Source organism: Falco cherrug, chromosome 1, assembly GCF_023634085.1.
Source record: "Falco cherrug isolate bFalChe1 chromosome 1, bFalChe1.pri, whole genome shotgun sequence".
NCBI lineage: Eukaryota > Metazoa > Chordata > Aves > Falconiformes > Falconidae > Falco > Falco cherrug.
Genome location: NC_073697.1, coordinates 27,932,493 through 27,957,811, shown reverse-complemented (window position 1 = coordinate 27,957,811; position 25,319 = coordinate 27,932,493). Strand labels below are relative to the sequence as shown.

Sequence of the window (25,319 nt, the reverse complement as noted above, 5' to 3'; positions counted from 1 at the left end):
TTAAGAACCAATATTTTTTATTTACTGCTTGGCAGTACAAAAGTTGTATATAAACCTTTTAGTTAAAAATACATCCGATATGCAAATTTAAGAAAGGCAAACTAATTGTGTCAATATCCACACCCCTACCAAATAGTGTAGTGTTAAATGCAATGAAACAGGCAGAGTTTCTAAATCCTCTTATTGAAGTATCAATGCACAAATTAAGTTCTTGCACATATCACGTCTTGTAATACCTTAGGTATTTTGTACAGGTAAACAATGTTTTACATATCCAACACAAGTTCTTTTTTTTATTCTACGTATTTCCAATGGAATCAAAATAGAAACTACTTTTAAATTAGGTAAAAAATATGTATTTCTGTTTAAACTTTTTTCCATCCTTTGGCAAATTTACTTGCAGTACTAACCCATCACATATCAAAACACATTATTATCAAAATGCCCTCCCCCACACTTTTTTTTTTAAAGCTTTTGGGACAGTCTATAACTGTGTATCTTCTTTCTGAAAATTATTTAACTGCCTGGTTTTGCCCAATACTCCCTTTTTCCAGTAACATTTTATACTCATAGCTCTCAATCTCTTGGAAACTGAAAGCTAACTACTATAACCGGAGCTAATTAAATTCCAGAAGTATTAGCTTTTCATGCAAATAATCAAGTGAGGCTTGAAGAAGACAAAAATACAAGAATATTAAATGCATATGCCTGTATAAGGTGAGCTTGGTGTTTATGTTATACTTAAAAATATTGAAGAGATTTCATAAGCCAGGTTTAAATTAATGCAAGCAGGGACACTAAACATGCAAGATCCAGTCCTGACCAAGGAGTTATTTTGAGTTCCCGAGGATGGACATTATCCCTAAAAATACCCATTTTAAAAAGAATAATAAACCGCTTATTCTTTCAGAGCTTTGGTGGAGTGCTATATTGGCAAATACAGCATTGGTGAAAAGTATATATTGATAAGTCCAGTCAGTATTTCATGGATACAAGTAGAAGGAAGACAATCAGATGTACATACTTTCAGCAAGAGTAAAACAACTTTGATTTATCCTTGACAAGACGTGGAAGTATCTAATACGTAAGAAGATTAATTTTTATGTTTGTGCACATTGATTGTTAACATTGCATAAACTGATGAAGAAACCAGACTCTCAGATCTGAAGGAGAAAGTTTAGAGCACTTCAACTAAAAGGATTGAAAGTATTAATTTAAAACAAATCAATTTCAAAACAACGATTTTCACTGAGTTCATAAAGCAGATTAAGTTACTTTATAGTTCTCAGAATATAGTGCAACCTCTACTAAAATGCATTACATTAGAGCTTATATTCTTAGGCACTCAGAATGTTATTTTTCAGTTTCTATTACACAGCAAAGTTTGCTAAGTATTGCAAATATTTCCCTTCCAAAACCAAGTAACAGGACAAAGCAGAGATCATAAGTAGACAAAAAAATTAAAATCACAAAACCATCCCTGGTATGTTTAGCAGTAAGTCACACTTAAAATATGAACGGAGTGACACTGGCTAAAGATTTTGGTGCCAGTGAAAACAGCTACTCTCAGTCCAGTAAAGCCACTCAGAATTAGTCTAGAATATACTCCATAAATTTTTAACGCCAAATATTCCATATCCTTATCTAATGGTTGAATATGTTGCCTTAGCTTAATAAGGAACCTGTGGGTAAAAAAAAAAAAAAAAAAAAGAAAAAAAGGCAAAACTATTAGGCATTCTTCAAATATGAGTGAGTAGTTAGAAGAAAACAGGAGAACAAGTGGCCTTCAGGAAAGTAACCTTCCCAAGAGCTCACCCAACTAAATAGAAAAAGATGTTCTTCAGCCTATGTTAAGTACTAAATGGGAAGTAAGGGGCAAGGAGGCAACAATTTAATTTAACATCTGTATATAGTTGAACCACTCTGTACTGTGAAATACCCTTCACAGAGTCTGAGGGCTTATGTACTAAAGGCACATATGCAGATTTTGGCTGACGATTATTTCCTTGTATGTTTTGCTTGGCTACTAGCAGTTAGATTAAAAGAGTATTTTCATCTTCCAAAGGCTGGCTTTTATCTTCAGCAAACACTTGTCAATTCTGGAGGGGAAGAACAGAGGCAAAAAAATCCAGATGGACCAGAGGGATAAACACAGTTTATCCATAGGGTAATCATATTACTCATAATATTGAGCTCATTAAAAATGCTTGTTTAAGTACAAAAAAAAAGATTATTTGATAAGGCTTTTACCTTTCCTGTCCAAAGACTTACATGTATTTTTTCTTTCCAAGATGAAGCCCAACATTTGGTACGAGGTCCACACAACACAACAGTATTTAAGTGTCTAAATCTTACTGATTTTACTGGTGAAAAGCCACTAAGTGTTTAACCTCGCATGGATGCCATCACAGAACTTGCAAAATGCTACAGTGCCAAAAACTGTATGCATCTCTTGGGAGTTTTCAGTTTTCTTCAAAGTGCTAGCAGAAAAAGCTTCTTCTAAAAGTTCCACCTGCAAGAGAAGAAAACTATTCTAAAAATAATATATATATAAAAATATAATATCTAAATAGCAAAATCAGTCTTAGGAGGAACACTAATTAGAAACTTAGCAGATGGTCTTCTGAAATGGAAAAAACCGCCACAATCGCACAAAGTGGTTGCCATATATTGCCAGTTGAGCATGTGAAATCCTAAAGGAGAGGAACTAAAAATTCAGCTGGTGCTCATGAAAAGGACAAACACACAAACTGACAAATCACATCATCACATCACAGTGCAAAGCACACCCAATTTTGAGAAGGACACTAGGGATCGAATATGTTACATAGCTTCACAGCACCAGTACCTCACAGTGGATGTGCAAGAGCTCAGCTCAAAATTTTTACTTCAGTCAGCTGTGTATCTACTACTTTTTTTTTTCATGTCACTAAGCATTTTTTAAACAAACTTAACTGATGAAATGGGAGTCTGCTGAGAATATGAACAAGACATGCTCTAACTTCAAATGAAGCAGTCAGCAAGATGCTAGAATAAGCTGAAACACTGCAGAGGTCACCTCAAGAAAATATCAAGGACATGTCAGTTTAGTGGGAAAAAAACCCCCAAACTCGACAGTAGCAGTGAACAGAAGTAACCAGCAACATTATGTCACTCAAGTACCACTCAGCTCAGGAATTACATCTCATACAGGAACTCTCAGTAGCAGCAGTTAAAGTCAGGCCGCAAAGCACAAATCTACTGCCTCCAAATGCCGGAACAAACCTTTTCTGGCAGCAATTAAACACATATTTGTGTCTGTCTTCTTCCTCTGCATCTGAAGGTCTGAGCCACATTCTCCAAAACTGTACGCTTTTTTATCATAAATTTATTGGCTGGAGGCACAGAAGTTTGTTCAGTTTCAGTAAAGTAAGCTATAATAATTCATTGGAAGTCTGAAGTAAGTAATTGAAGTAAAGGTTTAATCACTGCCTTTTTATGTGTGAACAGCTTTTCACGGCAGTGGACAAAATCTGATCTAGAACCATGCTAGGGAACAGTACCATAGCCTTTCAAGCAAGATCTGTTTGTTTTTTGTAGTGCACATCAAACAGGCCTGGCTAGTTTCCCAGATGATTTACAGAATAGTACTGTTGGACTGGAGAGACCTTTAGAAGAGATTCCACAGAGCTATTTCTCTGCTATTAGAACATTTGTTTTCAGAAAGGGCGATACTTTAACCCTAAGAGAGGTTCTACAATAAAAAGCTGCCATATTTATGGCTATACTATCTTATCTCTCTAGAGAACAGCTTATTTTTAGATTAAATTAGTAATGGTTTGAATTTAGAGAACAATCTTTAGGTAATTACAGGGAACAGCTTTCTTATTTAGGAGAGGAAAGAACAAATTAGAAATAGAACTGTACTACCAAACATTTATAGAGAGATTTCAAAATAATATTTTTTTAAAAAAAAATCAAAGCACACTGGAATTGAATTTGTTTCAATAAATGCCCTTTTCTTTCTATTTCTAATGCTTAAAGAGAAGATAACTAGTTTGCCTTTAAGTCAAAAATCACATTACGAACAGTCCAATCATGCTACCATTAGAGACACAGAAAAGAAAAAAGTAGTCACAGAAGTAACAATTAGTGGGCATGAAAATGCCACTGCAGCCAGTGAAGGAAGAGGTTATTTTCTATTGCAGTTAGCTAATACTGATTTTTAAAAAGGGAAGAAATGAAAACGAAACTACACCAACAAAAAAAAACCTGAGTACCAGGACATAATTTTGAATCAGAAAATAAAAGTTTGTCTTTCACTGACATCTGCAGATCCTTCATAGATTACAGAGCAGTATTGAGACTGCAGCCGCTATAAAGCTACGATTTGCCACAAAACAACAACAAAAAAAACCCCAGTCATCCATACAGTCATCCATCACCTGCCTCCAGCACACAGCCAGCTATATTTACACTGGCTTTGGCAAGCACTTGTCCAGTCTGGTTTTACAAATGTCCAGCAATGGAGATACGACAGCTTATTCCAGCTTCTTAATTTTTGAAACCTGAACTCCATCCCCTTGCAAATTAGCCTACTATTTACCTTTTTACCCACTGAGCAAAAAGAACAATTTACTTCATTACCCTCCACAGCTTTTTAAGCATTTGGAAGCATACCACATCTCCAAGTCTTTCTTCCTCTATGGCAATGGTTCTGAAAAAATTGGTGTAATTTAACGATGAGGCACAGACTCCAGAGGAATACACTCTGCTTAGTTCAATAGTCATACTTCCTTCCAACCTTTTCTGGCAGCACAGGTATCACATTGCATACCAGCTTCCTACTTTGTCTTCTTTTCTAAGTTAATACAGTTACAGAATGTTTTCTTAATGAATAAACAATGGATATAAAGAAAAGGTCACATATTGCACTTTGGCCTTACAGAATTTAATCTCAAGACACTTGAGGGTCTTGTTAATTTTTAAACATACCCAATTTCCAGTTGTGCATTTCCCCTCCTCTATTTGAAGTTAGAGTTTGGAACTGGACTGAGCTGACACAACATGAGTTTATCCTCTCTCAGCATAGTTTGGCACTGTGCACTTTTTGTTCACTTGCTTCGAACCCAGCGCATTTATTTTGTCACCCCAGAACTCCTTTCTTCCAAGGGTCAAGCCCTGTATTTTGAATCACATTTGTGTAAATTCACCTTTCCCCTTCAGATTATCACAGTTAGAAGCAAAACATATTGACTTACAGGGTTTCCCCACCAACATGAATTCTTATAAAAAATTTAAAAAGTAGTCGGGGTGCATTCCATAAGGACGCCTGACATTGGTTTTTTAACATGCTTAATGGAGTACCTGAAGCAATTCACTGATGTTTAACAGTTCACAAGAAAAACCCAATCTCCTGGCTTAGTAACCTACCACAGATGCCTGTGATGGATCATTTTCACGTCTCCCTTCTAATCAGCCAAAGCTCCACTGATCTATCAGAGAAATATCTAGTAAGCAGTCACCTTATACAAGCACACAGTACAGGGCCAGCAAGCACAAGAAGCAGCAGCGTAGTTGTTCTAGTGATGCAGCTGTCAGCAGCATTTGCTTCTTTTGGGTACGACACTGCCACTGAATCTGAAACATCATTTATTGCCAAAAATTAATATGCAGATGTTTTATTTCTCAGACCAGTGATGCCACCGCCACAAAATAGTTTTTACTTCAACATCTACTGTAATTACAAAGTCTAAATAAACAATTAGATAAGAATTTGATGGACAATTTAGCCTTTACCAATTTATCATTAACTGAGTGATCCAATTAATTTTTGCAGACTTTTGAAACTGAAAGATGAGTTTTCACACAGAACTGTTAACCAGTAAAGGCAAATGAAGTTGAAAACGTTATCTTCACTTATTTTGTAACATACCGCTTTCAATGAGTTCCCAATGTTTGATACCTGCAGTTTACTCCAAGCTTCTCCTCTCCTGCATCTCCTGTTTCACTGGCATGGCAGATGCTTCACTCACTTCCTGTTTTGCAGGCGTGACAGGCATATCACCATTGATACTCTCCACACCAGTAACCGACATTAAGCTTTTCCGTTCCTTGGAATTCGATTTGTGCTCCACTTTTGTGACTCTAAATCTGATGTAAACAAAATGAAGATTGAGTTGTATTTCCCCACAGATCATTCTCAGGGCCCAGTGTATGGACAGCAACACGTTTTCAGGTCCCAAGACCTCTACATCAGAGCAGACACCTGCACAGAGCCAGCTTCATTTCAGAGCAATCTTCCTTCCCATTACCTACATATATTTTTAACACTCACTACTGCTGAAACACATTTTCTCAGGGAATTGTTTTAAAGTAGAATCCACGGACTACACACTACTACTTAGAACAATAATTTTCTAAGACAACTACAACATCAGCTAGAAATTAAAAATAAAACAGAATGAAGTGGTTGCTATAGCTCACACTTGCTTGAGAAACACCAAATTCAGAAACAGGAATTTATTAGTGTGCAATCCTTGCTTCTTTTTAGCCAGGATCAATAGAGCAATAGCTTTAAATTTATACTCACAGTAAATTGCCATCTATTTACATAGTTAAAAAAAAAAAAAAAATCACATCTACTTCTTCCAAAACTAACTTCAGTCTAATAGTAATGGGGTTACAAAAAACAATCACCGATGCTATAAACAGAGTAAAATCAATGGATACGTGATCCAACATAAGCCATTGTAGTGTCCCAAAGGAAAGTGTACAGTAAAATGACGTAAGTCTTACCTTCCCACAGAAAGGACTGTGACTTCTCCAAGACGACTTCTTCTGTGCTCTTTAGATTTGTGTGCTGGCTTTATAAGATGCCATCGTTTGTGGCTACAACGAGTACAAACATCCTTTTCTACCACTCCTCCAACAGTATGGAAGTGATGGCCTTTGCAGCTGTGTTTAAATGGAACAGCACCAGGTGATAAAGGAGATCCTGGACTCGTTGGACTCCCAGGAGAGGTAGGAGATAAAGGGCTGTAGGTAAAAGCATAAAGGGAATTTAATGTTTACTATAAAATCCTGTTTCTTAAAAAGGAAAAAAGGATAAAACATAACTTTCAGTTATATCTATGAATAGCTAGTTTTTTCAGGGATCATTCATTTGTGAGAAAGTCTGCTTTAAGGTTCTCTCCAATTTCATATTTTTTGCAGTTAAAAATCACTTGTAAATTAATTCAGCTGCAGTCATGTGGTTAAGGTAACATAAAGGGCAAGGAAATAAAAATTCTGGCTAAAACAGAAGAGAACAGGTGACAAAGTGTAAATTTAACCAGCTAAATAGATGTCTTCATCAGTAGAAGAGCATCACAGTCCAAACTACAAAGCTGCAACAAGGCCTTTTACCACCACATACCAACATACTCTTCACACCAGTCCCCCTGCTGCCTTCTCCTAGTCTCTCCTCACCCAGGGCATGCTTTCTCTCTCTTCTCTCTGCTTCTTCTTCCTCTCTCTTCCTCGGCTGCTGTCTCTTCACTGGCTGCCCAACCACTTCACAGAACCAGCCACAGCTGCACCTTGTCCACATCAGCCAACCCACCGCCCTGAAGCCAGCCCACAGCTGTGTGTTAGCAATGTTAATTAACCCGGCTTCATGCCTCTACAGAAGAGTACTACAGAAAGTATTTCAGAATTGTTACAGGATCTCCAAGATCTCGAAGAGCATAGTCCCACAGTATTGCAAAGAAGCAAAACTGTCTACCATGAAGACAAAAGGAATCAACAGATCATTCAGCTTAAGCTTCAGAAGAAAAATGTTTTTTAAAGAAAAAGCAGTACAACCACCAAAAGGCATTTATTGAGCATATCAAACCAATCTAATTTTCTTCCAAAACAGAAAAGCAAATAGATAGACACCAGTAGATGCAGGGTTTTGGACTTCAGCATCTATTTTGACACTGTCTTGCAACACATTCTCCTAAAGCAAGCTACAGCTCAGTGCATCAAGGTGAAATTACTGTCACATAAGGTAACAGAAGTTATATATCAGCAGTTTACTATGAAACTGGAAAGACATACTAAATGTGGTTACTCTGGTACTGATTATATTCACAGTTTTAAATAGTTCCTTGGGTAATGGAATAGAAGAATAGCTAAAGTACCAATAAACTTTGGGTCGCCCATAGTAACTGTAGAGGACAAGTTGAGAGATTAGGATGATCAGAGGAGAGCATGTGTGTGAAAGACATTCATACATATGTAAATCTTTTTTAAAAATACTGGATGTCTAGCACTAAGGACAACAAAACTTTCTGTGCTTTAGCAGAAAAACTTTACATACCCAGATTAAAAAGCAATTAGCCAGAAGATCATTCTTCAGACAAGGAACTAACAGGACTATAGTCTGTTAACCTAAAGTTAACATTAATCATGCCTCAGCTGATCATTCCATCCCGTTTCAGAAATGTTATTTCAAGAAAAATATTAACAAAGTGAAGAGACTCCAAAAGAGAATAGAAAGAACAAATTAAAGAACTAAAACATGCCATGAAAAACTGGAGTTACTTGGATGTTTATTTTCAAAACAAAGAAATTGACAGGAGACATGTAATGGTCTTCAAATAAATAAAAGAATGTTATTAAGGGAAATAAAGCCATTAGTTCCTATCTGCTTCAGATGTTGAACAGGTTTTAAGTGGCAGAAGTGCAGATTTTACTCAGCCATTACTATACCTTTCATTAGGAAGCATTTCATAGTGCACCAAACTTAGAAAGAAATACAGTGAATTTGCACCTGAGTTACTAAAGCTTTAGGAGTATCTGTTAGTAATCATCTAAAAGCCATCATTTTTCCCCTTCCCCTTTCTGCATATTAATTCACCACTGAAACAATAGTCTAAAACTCCCAAAATAACATCACGCATGCCAACACAAAAAGACTGAGGTAAAATTCAAAGAAATATTTCGCTGTGCTTTAAGAACTCTTTTTTTTTTTTCAATAACCAAGCCTCTCACTGTTAAAACCTGGTAAACTGTTGCACACTCAACTCTTTGTTTTGCTACAACCATACACTGCAACTTTTATTAGTGACACAGTACTACCTGAGCCTTCATCTTCTCTGCCTTGAATAAGAACGCAGGGTTACATATGAGGAGTATTTATAGTAGTATAGACATAGTTTAAAGATATTTATGTACAGATCTAACTACTTTTAGACAAATGATACATCTGCAACTCAAGGGCTGAACTACTTCCTCTACATAACTCTCTAAACAGATGTGTATTGGGGGTGGGGGGTGGGAAGAGAGGTAGGCCAGCCAATGCATATTACCACAATTATAAAGAAAAAAGTAAACCAGAAGGAGACAGAAAGAAATGTCTATTTTAAGTTAGCATCCATACAAATGAAATGAGTGCTGCTTCCGTTCTTTCAAGTCAGAGTAGCTTTGCACTAAATAACTTCACTCTAAAGTAAACAAGTATTTGCAGCCTCTCTAAATCTTTACCCCAAAAAGCAATAAATCCATATCACACACCTACAACACATAACCAGAAAAGCCAGTTACTAACCCAGGGCATACATTAAAATTTAGTGACTCAGAGACACCACAAGGAAATCAAAGTATTATCCTCTTAGCCAATAACTCAAGGAAGAGATGTAGTCTTAAAAGTGCTCAGAAAATAAAATCCTTTGAAAGGGTATGTTTTTAGTTGCCTCAGGTAACATGCATTAGAAAGATGAATAATTACCTTTCAGGTTCAAAGACACTGCTATCTGCTACCATGGCCTTTAACACATCAGCATTTGCTGCAATGAAAATAAATAGAACTCTTCAAAAGTGTACAGCTCTAGCTTCAGAAAAAAAAACAAACAACAAAAGTAAAGGTCCTCAAAGAAATTTCATCTAAAAGAAAGATGACTATTATCTGTATCTCCAAAAAGGCATGAGAGAAAATTATGCAAATGGAAGTGTTAATATAATTCTGTGGTATTTTCTTAACATGAGCTACTAAAATTACAGTTCATATTATACACAAAGCTCGGCCCCAATACAAGCCATATAACACAGCTATCTGCACAACACTCCCAAATAAAGATCTCTGAAAAGTTTAAAACATCCATTTGACCACAGGAGTGCCATCACCTTACATGTATGAAGCAACTTCAGGCTAAAAACACCGGTTTAAGCGAGCCCTACAAAATGCAAATTAAGTATCAGCCAAGAACTACCGATTGCTCACATATTCTAAAAACCACATGATCTACCTAATCCCAACCTCAAGGAAAAAATACACAAGCTGAAAGCACTAACAGTTAAGAAAAAAAAAAAATAAAATCACAAAACCCTACAAATAAACCCAAAAATACAATTTTTCCAGAGAAATAGTCTTCATTCAGAAGTAACTCAAAGCCAGTTCAATGCTTCAGAAACTTCAATTTATACAAACATAAAATTAAAGGGCTAAATGTTCTTGTATTATAAGAACATGCAGTGTCCTAAATGTTTCCTCTACTAGGCAAGTATGTTCTGAGCTAACCAAGCATTCCATGTGCTGCTTAACTATGATTTTTTTTTAGTCATTTGTTCTTTATTCTTTACTTTGCACACAGAACACAGAGTTACCATATCCAGAATTCGTCAGTACTAGTCTACCTTATTGTCTCAGTTATGCGCACATCTTTCATCCAACAGCTGCAAAAATAATTTCAAGACAAAAAGTTCAATCTGATCAAAACATAAAATTTTCCACATTTCAAATGTTGCCATTAAGAAAGCTACCTTGAGCTTTTACTTCACAAAAGTACGAACAAAACAAAAAAAATCCAAATAGTTAAGACATCAAGAAATTCACAAACTAAACTTACCATGCAAAATAATTTTAGGTAAGTGAAAAAAACTTTCCAGTTTTGTTTGAAGTTATTGCCTCTGAAGGCAATCTCAAAGAGTTAAGCATGTGCAAAATGGTTACTAAATGAAAACACATGAACGTACCATACCGTACTTTAAAGTATCTGAAAAAACATTTGTTACAGACCACCACCACAAAGGCTCATAACTTCAATATCACAATACTATACCTTCATTTTTCATAATGTAGTTAACAATTTGACCCACAGTGTCGCTATTCTCGTGTAATGTTTCATTCATTTCTGTGCAAGAAAATAAATATTTTGTCACTATCTTGGCCTTCTGAATCAAGAACTAGTTATTTAAAAACACAATAAGGAAACAGTCAAAACAAAAACAAACACCAGAAGTAGTTACAGTAAAACAAAGACAAGACCTATTGTTCCTTTGGAAAGAAAGCTTAGATAAGTCTTTTTAATCCTTATTCAGGAAAAAATAGAAACACAAGTTTATGGAATCCACACATCAGCTCTGACATACTCATCTAAAACTTTAAACTCAATATTTTCACAAGCATATGTCAAAATTCCTTCTCTAGTTATCAAGGAGGAGACTAACAAGAGAGCAATATTTCTAATCCTAACAATTGGGAGGAAAAGAAACAAAAAAAAAGCATTAAATTTTCTCAAGTTACTATTTCAAAATAGGTATTATCAGCTTCTAGTCTAAGAGATTAAATTACAGCTTTTCACCACATCTACAAGGACACAACATTTGAATATTTTTTTTAATTAAAAAAAAATATTCTCATATGACTAGAGGAGCAAGGGATTTAACAGAGAAACATCATGACAATACTTTTGGAATCAATTGTGTCTGTTAACAATACTGAAAGCTTCCCCAGCACAACCTCAGAAGGCAGGGAAAGATCGGGTTGAGAAACTGAACAACAAAGAGGTACAGCTCTGCCCTTCCCTTCAAACTGTTATAGAATCATAGAAGGGTTTGGGTTGGAAGGGTCACTGTCCTCTAGACCAGGGTGCTCAAAGCCCTATCCAGCCTGGCCTTGCACACTGCCAGGGATGGAGCATCCAGAGTTTCTCTGGGCAACCTGTTCCAGTGTCTGACCATCATCATAGTAAAGAATGTCTTCCTAAAACCTAATCTCAATCTATCCTCATTCAGTTCAAAGCCATTACCCCTTGTCCTGTCACTACATGCCCTTGCAGAAAGTCCCTCTCCAGCTTTCTTGTAGGCCCCTTTAGGTACTAGAAGGCTACTATAAGGTCTCCCCAAAGCTTTCTCTTCCCCAGGCTGAACAGCCCCAGCTCTCTCAGCCTGTCTTCACAGGATCAGGGTGCTCCAGACCTCTGATCATCTTCATGGCCCTCCTCCAGACTGACTCCAACAGGTCCATGTCCTTACTTCAGGGGGTCCAGAGCTGAACACAGTACTCCAGGTGGGACCTCAAACTATAAAGCTACTTTTATTTAATATATACATAAATCACAAGATTGAGGCACATTTGATAGACAAATCTAGAGTCTTGCCTAAGTAATAAATGAGGGGCTTCCCCCTCTCTGTACCCTTGCTTCATCTTCTTCCTAATACCTGCAACTTTGCAATGCAACAGACACAGGTACTTCCCTAAACTAAGATCTCAAAGTTGTCCCCCTTTCATTACTGCTCACCTTGCTGTTACCGCTCGGGTGAACTAACAGATAAAATAGTCCCATTCACTGCATACATGCCCCAGGCAGTAACTGCTTAAGAACATTACCAACGCATCATTACTGCACCACATGGCCACCGTAACTTGCACTTATTATGAACCTACCGACAGTAATTACTTGAGAGAAAGCAAGAGACCCAAAGTATTTACAAGTGACTTGGCCCTTGTATTTACTTAGCCAAATGCTGTATCCGGTTACTGTAGCCTTTCCCAAGTGATAACATTTTTCTTGGGTTTGTTGTGTCATCTTTTTTTTTTTTAAGTAAGAGTAGGTGGGAACAAGGAACCATAAAGACAAGAGCACAAACGAACAAACATTAGAACAAAAACAAAGGTATCTTTAAGAGAAGATTACCAGCAGCCCACATTACATAAAGCAGAACATAGTCAGTCCAAAGACTCAATTTCATGAAAAGGGCAATGAGAATGACAGCACAACAGGAATAAATCAAGATTGCTAAACATAAAACTTAAGATTTCAGGCTTTGAACAGCAGCTTTTTGTCACTCCTCAGATAAACTTATGTACAGTAACACTTTGTTTCTAACAGCAACAGCATGTGGAATGCAGAAAAGCAATCTGGTGACTCCAATTGCAGTGTATAGTTACAAACAAATATACTGGATACTTTTATCCCTCTAAGCTCTTAATTGATGTTAGAGGACTTGCATGGGAAACTGGAACACTCCTAGTTTTAACTGGCAAAGATCAAAACCCAACAGACATAATGGTAATAAAAATACTTATTCCATAGAAGTTGCAGTGTACAGAAATAGAAAGCTGGTTTAGACTTGTTGATTACCTATTTTTTCATCAAGTTTTTCTTCTTCTACTTGTTCAGCCTCTGTTGTACAACGATATCCTTTTTTCTTAAGGACATGACAGATGAGGATCCCCAAGAGACCCATGATGAAAAAAACAGGAACCAGTGCAAAGGCAATATACTCTAGGTGTTCGGCCTTGCCATCAGTTTTAGTTGTCGAAGTAGTTGTCTGAAGAAACTCTGCATTATCTACACAAACAAATAAACACAGTTATTACTATATACTGTAAAGCACTTCAAAGCATTTAGAAAATTACAAGCATGACCAAATCCCCATAGCATCAATGTGATGTACCTTCTGTGAGGACTTGAATGGGCAACACGAACCCTACTGGCTGAAAACTCACACCTGTAACAGTTGATATTCCCTCTTCATAAAACAATTACAAAACATCTTACATGCAAAAAACCCACATGATACTTCTTCAGTGTAACAGCAAAGAACAAACAATATTCGAGCCTGATAGGCCTGTAGCCTCAACAAGAGGACTTCACGGAAGAACAACACCACCATTGTTCCTTCTTCCCATCAGTGAAGAAAGCGCCATACCATTCCTCTGGTCGTAAGCTCATGCAAAATTGCCACAAAAACATGGATACTTCCCTAATATGAGAGTAAGTACAGGATTTAGTATTGAGCCTTGCAAACAAAGAGTATCAGGTACAAGAGAAATAGCCTTCATTTTTTTTCTTAACAGTGGAAAGAACACTTACTCTCATCAGCATCAGGTGGGCTCATTCTTTGCTCGTTTTAAACACAAAATGGGTTTCCAAATCTAAACTTGAAACAAGATGGGAAAGAGGCTTTTCTTTTTGTTCGTAAAGAATTTATATTGCAGCATAGGCACACACTAACTCTATACCCACAACTAAGCATTTTTGTTTCAATTACGGTCTGAGTTTATCAGATGTATATTCCATGTTATAGATTGGGGGTTTGAACTACCAAAAGCATAGAATATTTACATTAGAAGGGACCTCTGAAATTCATTAGCCCAAATGCTGCTAAAAGCAGCTCTCATTAGAGCTTATGTGGGCAACCTGATCTATCTGAAGGACGGACATTCCACAACATTTCTGGGCAGCCTGGTCCAATGGCCAAGATACCCATATAAATTGAAATCTCAGTACCTACTCATATACCAAACTATACAAATTCAACTGTTCAGCAAAATCCAAGAAAATACATGTCTGCATACTTAAAATTCCTTGAGTCTCTATTGTACACTCCTCATCCCACATAATAAAGACAAATATTACTCTTCCAATATGCAAGAATATTGCTGCATTTTTACCCCCTATTCTTCTTCTCCACTTCAGCTGAAAATAATTTTTCTGACTAAGAAAGAATGATAACAAAAAAAGACCAATAAAAAAATATCTAACACTATTTCAATCCATTCTCCATCTGGTTTTATTGAAATAGACAAGTTAATTCACAATCATTCCATTAATCAAACTGCTTGAAGGAGTGAAGACTCTTGAGAAAACCATTTACATGACTGCCCCTTTCACAATAGAAATGTCTAGAGCAATCAAATCCTTCCCTTTAAAAAGAACAGTAATGGAAGCCTCCAGAAAACTGCCTGAAGATCCCTATTCTACAAACACCTCTACTGCTTTAGCTGTTTAACTAAGCTGTATTTGAAAAACACTAGTCAGGTGACAGACAGCTAAGAAAAGATTTAAAAACCTGTCGTTAGGTATTTACCCTAGTCTTCTTTATGTCAAAACACTAAACCTTCTCTTTCTAAAGTACTGTCCTGGAAAACTCGGAAGTACTAAGTAATACACAAGACTTGCTCAAAGTGAAAAAACACTGCAACTTCTTTGAAATAACAATTGATAAAACCTCAAATAGCAAAAAGGGGGAAAAGTGTATTAAGCATTTCTCTAAACTAATTTTCTATACAATAGCAGAAATGCAGGAAAATGGAAAGAAATGTAAGTGAACAAACATATCACAAGGCTAACATGTTAAAACAAAATCTCAGGATGTTTGCTTTGGACAAAGCCAGATGGTCTAGCTTGCTCCCAAAACCAAAGCTATTCACTTTTAAGAGGGGCCAGCAATCCTATATATAACTATATAAAGAATTTACTAGATAAGTAACCTTTAGAAGCATTAACTTATGCCTGAGCAGGACATTGATTAATATACACAATTTAACACTCTAAGGCTACAGTTGTTCTGCACTACAAGGAAGCAAAAAACAGGAAAGGGTAATGTACACAACCACATAAATGGGAAAGTTGATCTTACATACAGTTTATTTGCTTTCTAAGAATTCATAATTAATGTTTTAATACATCAAAATACACAAGGGTTTTGGGTTTGGTTTTTTGGTGGGTTTTTAAATTTTATTTTTGCTAACTCATCAGGTAGCAATAGCTACAAAGTCCCCCACTTAATCACACGGAGTAGCTTAACTTACTTTCCAGGCAGGAGAAAAACCATCACACCAGGGAAGTATTACTTTGATGACTACAACATCTCAGAATCTAAGAAATCCAACTTAAACAGTGTACACCACAAGCTCAGAAGGGTATTAATGAACAAGCAACCTTCATGTTCAAATACAAGGCAAAAATAGGCAGATGCTTTGGATTTTGCTGCACATTCCTATTTATTCTTAAAATGGATACTACTAAAAAGACCTAACTGCACTATTTTTAAGACATCAACAGTCACTTTACTAGTCAAGCTAATGGGTGGGAGGGGCACAACATTAATCCGACTCAACTCTTATGTTTTCTACCTCTCTTTGTGGCAAGAGTGGCATGCATTGCTCGAACAAATAACATCTCTTAGTATTTTCTCCAAAACCATGGTAGGCAATTCCCACTTCAAACCCAGAGAGCAAGTAGGCCTTATTGGATGGCTAAAGGCCCCTGCTTCAGACTCTCCAAGTTGCAGTTCACTGCAATTTCTCTGGATGCAAAGTAGCTTTAAGAAGTCCCTTCCCCTTCAGTCCTCTGCTACCCCAGTGGTTGTGTTCCTGTCACACTGTAGCCCTGAAAGAGTTTTAAACTGGATTACCAAGGTGACCAGGTTTAAGAAAAAAAAGACTCAAAGTCTTCAGTTTTTAGGCAGTCGTTTTACTGAAACAGTATGACCTGTGGTTTGGCAAACTGCTTTATCAAGGCAATCAAGGTACTGAATAAACTCAGTGGGGGAATGAGCAACCATGAATAAGGGTACATTCATACATCTAAAAAAAGCTTTCCTCAAGTAACTGCAGTCTGAGAGTATGTTCCAAAAGTAAGGGCAGGACATGGAGAAAGAAAAAAACAAAAACAAAAACACAAACCACAACAAAAAAAAAACACGTCCTGGACAATTATTTTTAAATCATCAACTTGAAACCCCATCAGCTTGACATAGCCACTGAAAACATACATACAATTTAAAATACAAAGCTGACTCACAAAGCTGCAGAGTCAACAGAAGAAAACAATTATACAAAGGAAATGGGAAAATGGATCCCAAATGCCATTAGATGTTCACAGTAAACAAGAAAAAGTTATATATAAACCTGAACCAAGTTCACAAGCAACTCCAGTGACAGAGCTACACTGCATTTTCAGAAGCACAAATCATTGGTGAGCAATCACTAAATACCATTCCTACCCTCTAAAAAAGAAAACCATCAGAAACTATTATGGTAGTTTTTGTCTCACAGATATACTCCCAGCCTACCTAACATATATCACTTATCAATATCTGCATGGTAAGGACCATGGTTTGAGTTTCTTTGTTTTATGTTTGGTTTTCTACCTACCTAATCTGTTTTATGATTTAGTTTAGTACCTCTGCTTGTAGACTGCCACCTGAAACACCAATGAGAAAACCTCACCAGCCACAATCTAAACCCCAGTCAAAAGGTAATGACAGTCTAGACAAGTTCTCAAAGGATAGACGCAACCTATAAAAGTTAAAAAAAAAAATTAAATGCCAGAACTGGGCCTCAAATGGCATTTCTTTTCCTGACAGAAGGATGTTAAACTCATAATTTATCAACCGAATACTCTGTAGCATAGATTAGTCCACTAATTGCATGGAGATTTAAAGAGCTTTTGAACTGGGCAGGAAAACAAAGTATTTTTTTCATTTAAAAATGCATTAACAAACAGATACTTTAACATTCCAGCATACACAGATAACTGTGATTTCTCCTCAGTTCTCCTTAGATTCCAAAAAATCTAATTCTCCCATTAAAATTCAACAAGATACAAAAAATTTTGTAAGGTATTTTGCTTATTACTAGTAAAACATTATATTCATATATAAATACATAATCTACACAAAGTCCATAAACTGCTTGATGCCATTAATTTTATGTTCAGAAATGTAAAAATTCACTAAAAGCAAACCAAAAATATCCCGGAAGAAATGAAGTAGCTGGTCAAATACTTGGTGCTGGGTAACCTTATAAGCAGAGTGAAGCACTCTGCTTTCGTTATCAAACACCCTACACATACCAAAATGACCACCCTCAAAAACTTCAGCAGTTATGACACAATGCATAAACAAGGTTTGCCTAGCTAATGAGCAATATATTTTATGTCCCAAGTCATAGCTACATCATTCATTGTATGTTCCCTATTCCTCTTCCCCAGAGGCATATTATGCTTACTAACAGAGTGCAAGTAGTCTACCTCATTCTCACGATGTATGATGTTGCTTCACAATGGTTTTTAATGACAAGTTCAGGCCATAGCAATCTTCCTTGACTCAAGTCGATTCATATAGAAATCCATTTGCTTCAGTGTTTTGCTGTCCTGGCATTTTTATATACCTGTCATGGTATACCAGTCTACATATCAAGATTACTTGAATATGTAATATAAAAAGATTTAGGAGCAATATTCAGCACATTTAAAGCGTTGCTTAACCCATAGATCACAGACTGCATTCATGCTACTAATTCACATCCCATGTACTCATCTGCTTAAAAATTAGTGTTAGGTATTGAACTTGAATATTGTCTGCCCCAACTTAATCTTTACCTAAACAGCAAAACATAGGTACAGTAAATCTCAGACAAGTTTTTACACTGACACAAAGACAGTGTTTTTCCATCACACCAAAGGCTCAAGAAAATTTTACACCACCTTTAGGAAACAATATAGGATCAAAAAGTTAGCACATGGATGAAAAAATATTTCATCCTTCATTAAACTGCAATTTTTACATGGCCTAGACATATCTGTTAACATTCTAGTTAAAAACTGTATTCCCTCCATATTAGTAAAATAAAGTTTGACCACAAAAATATTCTAAGACTACAACCTCTTGAAGGCTGCAGAAAGAATAAAGCTGGAGCCAACCATGTAAGCAAAGGTATTACTCTGTAACAAAGTCTCTTTCTTCTTAAAGTTTTATAAACTCACAGAAAACAGAGATGGGAGCACCTTAGAGAAGTCGATCCCGCCTCATCCCACTATCAAAAAGCAGGATTAACTGTACGTAGACAACTATCTACAAAGCATGGCTAGAGGTCCTACAAAGGTAATAAGCTTGCCCTCCACACCTATTTTCTTTCTCACTGTAAATAGATGGTCAGAACAATTCCTCCTTTATTATCTACTACCACAAAATCAGATTCTGCTTGCACAGAATTATGGAATTACTCTTTCCTTGGTTTTAGCTGCATGTACCTGAAAAGATTTCACACTTGGCATGATCACTAGGACCTCCCCAAAATGCACCCCAGTTATCTCAAAGCTTTGCCTTTAGTATTGATCTAAATAGACATTTCTCAAACTTTTCATGAAGCAGAAGAGAAATATCTAGAAATATTTAATATTGCTTGAAGAACAAATCAGATTCTTGAAAAAGAAATCCTTGTTGTAACAAAGATCAAGCCTGTCTAGTTGTTATATAAGAAATATAAACCTCAGGATTAAAATAATGCATTATACTTACTTTTCCAAACCTCCTATGCTAAACTTAAGTATAACCTACATCCAGCTGATTACTTCAAGCACATTCTAGTTGTGTTTTATTGTTTAGTTTACAGAAAATATCCCATAAATAATGACATCATCTTCTCTCTGCTCTGCTGATCAAGAATCCTATCTGGTTACTCTGGATTTTGCCCATTATGCCTATGCCATTTATTTCTTACAGCATGCCTTATAAAGAACTTTGTTGACATTTTAAGAATTTGATTGTGCCAGCAATCTACCTGCTAAAAATAAGTACACATTCACTATCTTCTTCTCCATAGAGTTCAAGGAGTTGCATGATTGTATTTCCTGCTTTCAGGAACCAAACCAAAACATAGCTACCAACCTCACAGTATGCAGAAACAAACTATCGTTGGCCTTAGCATTACTTAGTAATTAAGGAAATTAACTATGATCAATATATTTAAGAACAAGACAAAGTAAATACTCAGATATGGCATATGATCTGCTCAAACATCTCAGCTAAGCATAACTGGGAAACATGTCTCAGTAGCAACATCAGCTTATACGTTTCTCCTCCTCCTCACAATTAATGTGCCAGGTTTACCCATCCATGAAAAAAGAGCACTTAAGGTTCAAAATAATTTAGACAGAATATGGTTTGCTTTAATTCTTTCTTGGGTTTTTTTGTTGGGTTTTTCCCTTTTTCTTTCTTTCATACCTGGATCACTTCTAGTTCATTCCACCATGTGGACCTACATGTGGTTTAAAGGGCATAATCAAAGGACTACTTAAGCTGACAGTGCCAGAACAACAAGGAAAAAGCACCTGACGATCATACCTAGTCCTTCATCCTCTCCTGGCCTTAGGGGAAGTAGAACTGCATTAAACTACAATGCTCCTGACCTCCAGGCCAGACATCCAAGGTGGATAGATGTAAGCTTTCATTTTAAGTAAAGCCTTAATTTTAAGTATCATTTGAAGTGAAACTTTGATTTTAAATGACACACTTTTAAGTTCAGGCATAAATTAAAAAAAAAAAAAGTTCATTAGCTCGATTTCCTAAATACACACCAAATACCTCACTCTCAATGAATTAAGAAAACTAGCTTTATTTTTAAAAGCTTTACTAAGGTAATGGAATTTTAGTGAAATTAATTAAAATGCCAAAAATGGCCAGCTTATGTCCCTTGGCATTTCAGAAGTGGTGGATATTTTTGAAAAGAATGGAAATCTAAAGCAGCTATTTATTTTCATTCTGTACATCCAACTTAGACAAAATAAATCATTCTACTAGAGCTGCAGTAGAGGTTTCTGTTATCAAAGCCTAATTTTTTAGATACTCAATTCAAGTGCTTACCAGTGAATTTGTTTAGAACCCCGATCGTAATTACGTACTGATTTAATACAGGTTTTTAGTTATTTTAATGATAGTAAATACAACCAGAACAGTTTGCTGCAACTTCAAATTAAATATATTTTTAAAGAGTTAGTTATCTGATTTAAATAGTATTTATCTGTTCTGGACACTACAGTCAAATTGCCTTTGCATAACTAAGCAGATGAAATAACAAGCAATTTCAATCACAAGTCAAAGTATATCACTGCATAAAACAGACACAAAGGTATTTAGGAAACGTTTGGGCTTCTTCACCTTACTAGTAAGGTGGTAGCTACAGAACAGGTCAGGCAAACTAGAAGAGACAGCAAAGAACAGGTTAAAAAAAGTTTATTTTCCAGAGGAAAAAAAACTCTTAAGCAAGAAAAACCATTGCCTACCATTTGCTTGATCTATTGTTCAAGGAAATTGTACTTTAGGGAATATGCACAAACTGAGCAACAAAGGAAAAACACCTATCATCGAAGAGGAACATTCAACAAGTTTGTGAATTCCGCTTAATGTCTAGCTTCCTTGTAGTAATCAGAACCTACAACCAGAAGTGAAATAAGCAGGAAGCCTGATGAGAAAGAGGAAGCCACATGACGAAAGAACATACTGACAACTAGTAACAGTGCTGCCAATTGCCTTCGAGGTTGAGCAAGGTTGTTTTAAGGTCTGCTGTTAAGAAGAGACCTCAAAACCTTCATTAGTCAAAAGCAGTATCTCAAGAAAGGCAGCAGAAGGATCAATCAAGTTTCTTTAAAGCTCGTTCTAACTGCACCTATTTTGAGAACACTAACAGTCAGATGCATGCAGCAAGTCTCAGGGATGACCTACCTGAACACATTACCTAACAGCATCCTTACTACCCAACGTTGTATTCAAAACCATAAAACTGCAAGTCTTTCATAGTACCACAAAAGATGGAGCCTGCCGAGTCCTTAGAGACTGAGACTTTGGCTCACTGATGTCACCACAAAAATTGTGATTTTTGAGCAGATTTTGCAGTAGGTCTGGAAAGAGGGTTTACTACTCAGAGATATGTCTCTGCCCTAATGAGTTCTGCCCTATCAACACTCTGTAAACTGCCTGCAAAAAAGTTTTAGGCAAGCTTCCCTGGAAGCCTGGGGGTGGGGATTCAGAGAGGAGATACCACCTGTGTAAGGATAAGTCCCATTAACAGCAAACTATAGCTAAAAGCATTACTACACAATGCACATAACCCTCAACAATTTTAAAGCACTGCAATGTCTACACTCCCAGACAGAGCTTCTTAGGAACCAAAAAGTAAGACCATATCTAACAAATTGTCTCGTCAGTCACCCAGGCAGTCCAAATAATCACACCACGAAGGAATCTGACATTATTAAGAATTCAATGATAAAAAAAATGAGAAGAGTATCTAGAGCAGTTTTGTCCTGTTGGAAAAGGGACAAATTGCAGTATGAAGGGCAGTAACAGAGACTCAGTCCATTCCTTGCGTATGGTACAATATGCAGTTGATAAAGCTGCAGAAACATACACAGGGACAAAAAGCTCGTATTTCACCGTTCACCAGTGTAAAACTCTCTGTGCTTATAGTGCGACTGCTCTGGTCACTACTTACACAGTACATAGTTCCTACCACAAAAATACACAGAACTTATGCTTTGCATTTCTGTTGGAAATTTCTTCCTCAAATTTCAGTTTGCAAATAAAATACACACTGCATGCAGCTGCCACACACACTTAGTAGAACACACTTCACCAGTTCTTTCCTGAACACACCAGATACTTTCATTTTTTAAAAATTTGAAGTATTCCATCTCACAGGTAGTTTTACAAGTGCAAGTAGCATTAAATTAATGCTACCAAATACATCACATCAATGCATTTATGCAAATTAACATCTACACCAGTTTAGACAAGTCAAAAAATTTTAACCAAAGCCAGCGTCTCCTGCTTGAAGACACATCAGATACCTTCTGTCAGTTTATCTGGCACACTCAGAGGGAGGAGAAATTCATAGCTTTCGCATTTCCTGCTAGACTTGCCAACTTTTACTTAAGTACAATCCTATTTATCTAGATATACCAGACTAAATTATTATTATCATTATTAAATCCTACCAATGCGCATGACATACCAACAGTCCTCCAGCATAACTGCCTTCAAGCTCAGTAAGGCAATCCTGAGTATAAATATTTGTAAGAAGTCAGTGTAATCCTATGTATACACACCCTTTTGTTTACTAAAACATGTTTACATTCTCTTCAAGATGCCAGTAGTAGGTAAACTGTATAATAATCTCGATGCGTAGGAACATGCAGTAATATGCCAAAGTAACAACCCTCAAAGAGCAAATAATCTGTTAAAAAATATTTTACACTGAAGCAACTGAGAAGGAAAAAAAGCCCAAAAAGCTGGTCATGATCAAAAAGAGAAGAAAAATCTACAATTCCTCTCCTCCTCTTGCCTCTGCATACAAAACATGAAAAAAATTAAGAATTAGGGCCTTGGAGAGCACTAGCTACCAGTCAACACAAACTTGACATTCAAGATGCTTGAACTCATTCACTGAAATTGATTAGCTGGAAAAAAGAAAGGATTAATAACGCTAGTATCTTTTGCACCATTTCACTGGCCCCAGTTGTGCCTAGCAGTACTTATTTCCTTACACCCTCCTGAAGAGAGGGGCAGACTGGATGACAAGCCTCCCACTCCTCTTGCTTTTGGAAAACAAATAGCCGGTGGTAGACATCTCAATCCCTTCTGACCAAGCTGCCCTGCACCAAGTAAAATTACAGATGTGCAAAAGTATAGAAACACTAGCAACAATTATTGCTTAATTTTATGCTAATAAGCATGCCCATGTTCACTGCTTCCACCAAGTTTACTCTCACACAACCCAGTACACTCTTATCAACATCACACTGCCTGAAGGTAACAAACCCGAAAATCACACCAGGTAAAAATGAGCATCCTCTTAGACACAACATTCGAGAAGCACAGACAACACACAAAAAAGTACTTGAGACTACACAGGCATGAAAATCATCTTCACTTTGAGATTACTAGTACCACAACATTTGCGGTTAGATATAAACAAAGCAAATGTCATTGAAGACCGACTTCCACGGGCGGCTGCAGGCGCGCCTGTCCTCAGAGATTGCAAGGGTTACAGTTAGCTGAATTCCCGACACCTAAATCCGACGCCAAGTTTAATCTCGCAACAGATGGTGAAGTAGAAGCAATTCTTTGATGCGTTTCTGTCTTGTGAGCCACCAGACTCCAGCTTAAATCAACTACGGAGTAGTCCCCAGACTCGAGTTTGTAGAGTTCATTACGAGCTTCCCTCCTTCCCGCAACTCACGGCCGCACCTGACTAAATTAACAGCCGGGGCGGGGCTGTCGCGACATGAAGAACCGTTTCACGGCAGAAGGCCCTCGCACAGGGCACGCGGGCGGCATCGGGTCCCCCTCAGGAGCCCCCGCCCCGCTGAGCGGCGGCAGGAACTTCAGCCGCTGCCACCGCGGAGCCCCGAGCCTCCCCCGCCCGTCCCACCGGGGCCGCCCCCCTGTCCTGCTACTCTCCGGCGAGCCCGCAGTGACCCAACGCCAGGTACCCCCGAGATACCCGCTTCTGCCCCGCGGCGTTGGGGGCGTGGGATTCCTGGGGGAGAAGCAGCGGGGTCGGCCGAAGCACCCGAGCGGCGGGAGAGGCCGGCGGGGCCCGGCGGTTCGCATTCCCCGCCGACGCCACGGCCGGCGGCGGGAGCCCGGGCAGAGACGAGGGGGCTGCCGGCGGGGAGCGAGGGGGGGGTCCCGGCTTGCAGCTTCGCCTCCGGCAGAGCTCCCACTCGCGGCGAAGGACCGAGGCCGCAGCGACCCACCGAGAGCAAGGGGGCTGCCCAGCCAGGCAGCCGTCGGGCCCAGCGAAGGAGCGGTCGGCGGGATCCCGCCCGTGGCTGACGGAGCCATACCCGCCGCCTCGCCCGCGCTGCCTCCGCGTTGGCAGCCGCGCCGCCCGGCCCTGCCCGGCCCACCGGCGGCGGGGCGCGCCCTGAGCGCTCGGCGCCTGCGCAGAGCGGCCAGCCCGGGGCGGCGCTGCGCCGCGGTGTCCCGCCCCGCGTGCGGCGGGCGGCGCCGGCGGTTCCGGGCTGCCGCGGGAAGGCGCTGCTGGCGGGGTGCGCCGCCCTGCCCTGCCCTGCCTTGCCTTGCCTTTGACAGCGCGGGAGGGCCTGCATACGCTTCTGTAAGGGCTTTTCCGAGGCAGTTCCCCACCCCCAGAAGCAGGGCAGCATTGCTCCTAGACGTGGTTTTCGGAGCCCGGCCAGCCCCCGGCCCCCTCAGCAACGCTGGCTTGCAGCGGGAAGGCAAGACGGAGACGGTGCATCGTAGCCTGGAGGATCCGGGTCAGGCTAAAACGAGCCCTCGCCCCACTTGCTTAGTGTGCGATGTGTGCCGCGCTGGCTCCCGAGCACCGGGGGGCTGCGCCTCCATCGGGGGATTGCCCGCGGCCTCTCACCCCGGCGAGCTCAGGTGTCTCCCCTGAAGCCGATGGGCTTCAGCTGTTGCCAGAGGAGCCTCTCTGCCACAGCGGCCACGCTCACCCTGCCGGGAGGGAGCATCAGCCCTGCCAGCGCCGGGGCGCAGCG

The 25,319-nt window shown here is 38.6% G+C and overlaps 1 protein-coding gene and 1 long non-coding RNA gene across 5 annotated transcripts in view; one reads left to right on the top strand and one right to left on the bottom strand.

Moving 5' to 3' along the window:
• On the bottom strand, window positions 1–24,732 carry RELL1 (RELT like 1). Of its 4 annotated transcripts, XR_008733454.1 has the most exons (8): window positions 24,555–24,731; window positions 13,368–13,577; window positions 11,064–11,135; window positions 9,734–9,791; window positions 6,778–7,017; window positions 5,945–6,132; window positions 2,272–2,512; window positions 1–1,682 (listed from the first exon to the last, which is right to left on the bottom strand). XR_008733454.1 is itself a non-coding variant. In XM_055717788.1 (7 exons), the coding sequence occupies exons 1-6, from the start codon at window positions 24,640–24,642 to the stop codon at window positions 5,952–5,954; spliced, it is 849 nt and encodes a 282-aa protein (XP_055573763.1). In that variant the 5' UTR covers window positions 24,643–24,732; the 3' UTR covers window positions 1–2,512; window positions 5,915–5,951. The 4 variants fall into 4 exon arrangements, 3 of the variants coding, with proteins under 3 accessions (XP_055573763.1, XP_055573767.1, XP_055573754.1); XM_055717788.1 differs by having other exon boundaries at window positions 1–2,512; window positions 5,915–6,132; window positions 24,555–24,732; XM_055717792.1 differs by having other exon boundaries at window positions 1–2,528; window positions 24,555–24,732.
• The window catches only part of LOC129736607 (uncharacterized), a 28,163-nt gene continuing 25,317 nt past the window's right edge, over window positions 22,474–25,319 (top strand). Inside the window, exon 1 of the long non-coding RNA XR_008733456.1 lies at window positions 22,474–24,283. This is a non-coding gene — a long non-coding RNA (uncharacterized LOC129736607). The remainder of the gene's footprint in view (window positions 24,284–25,319) is intronic.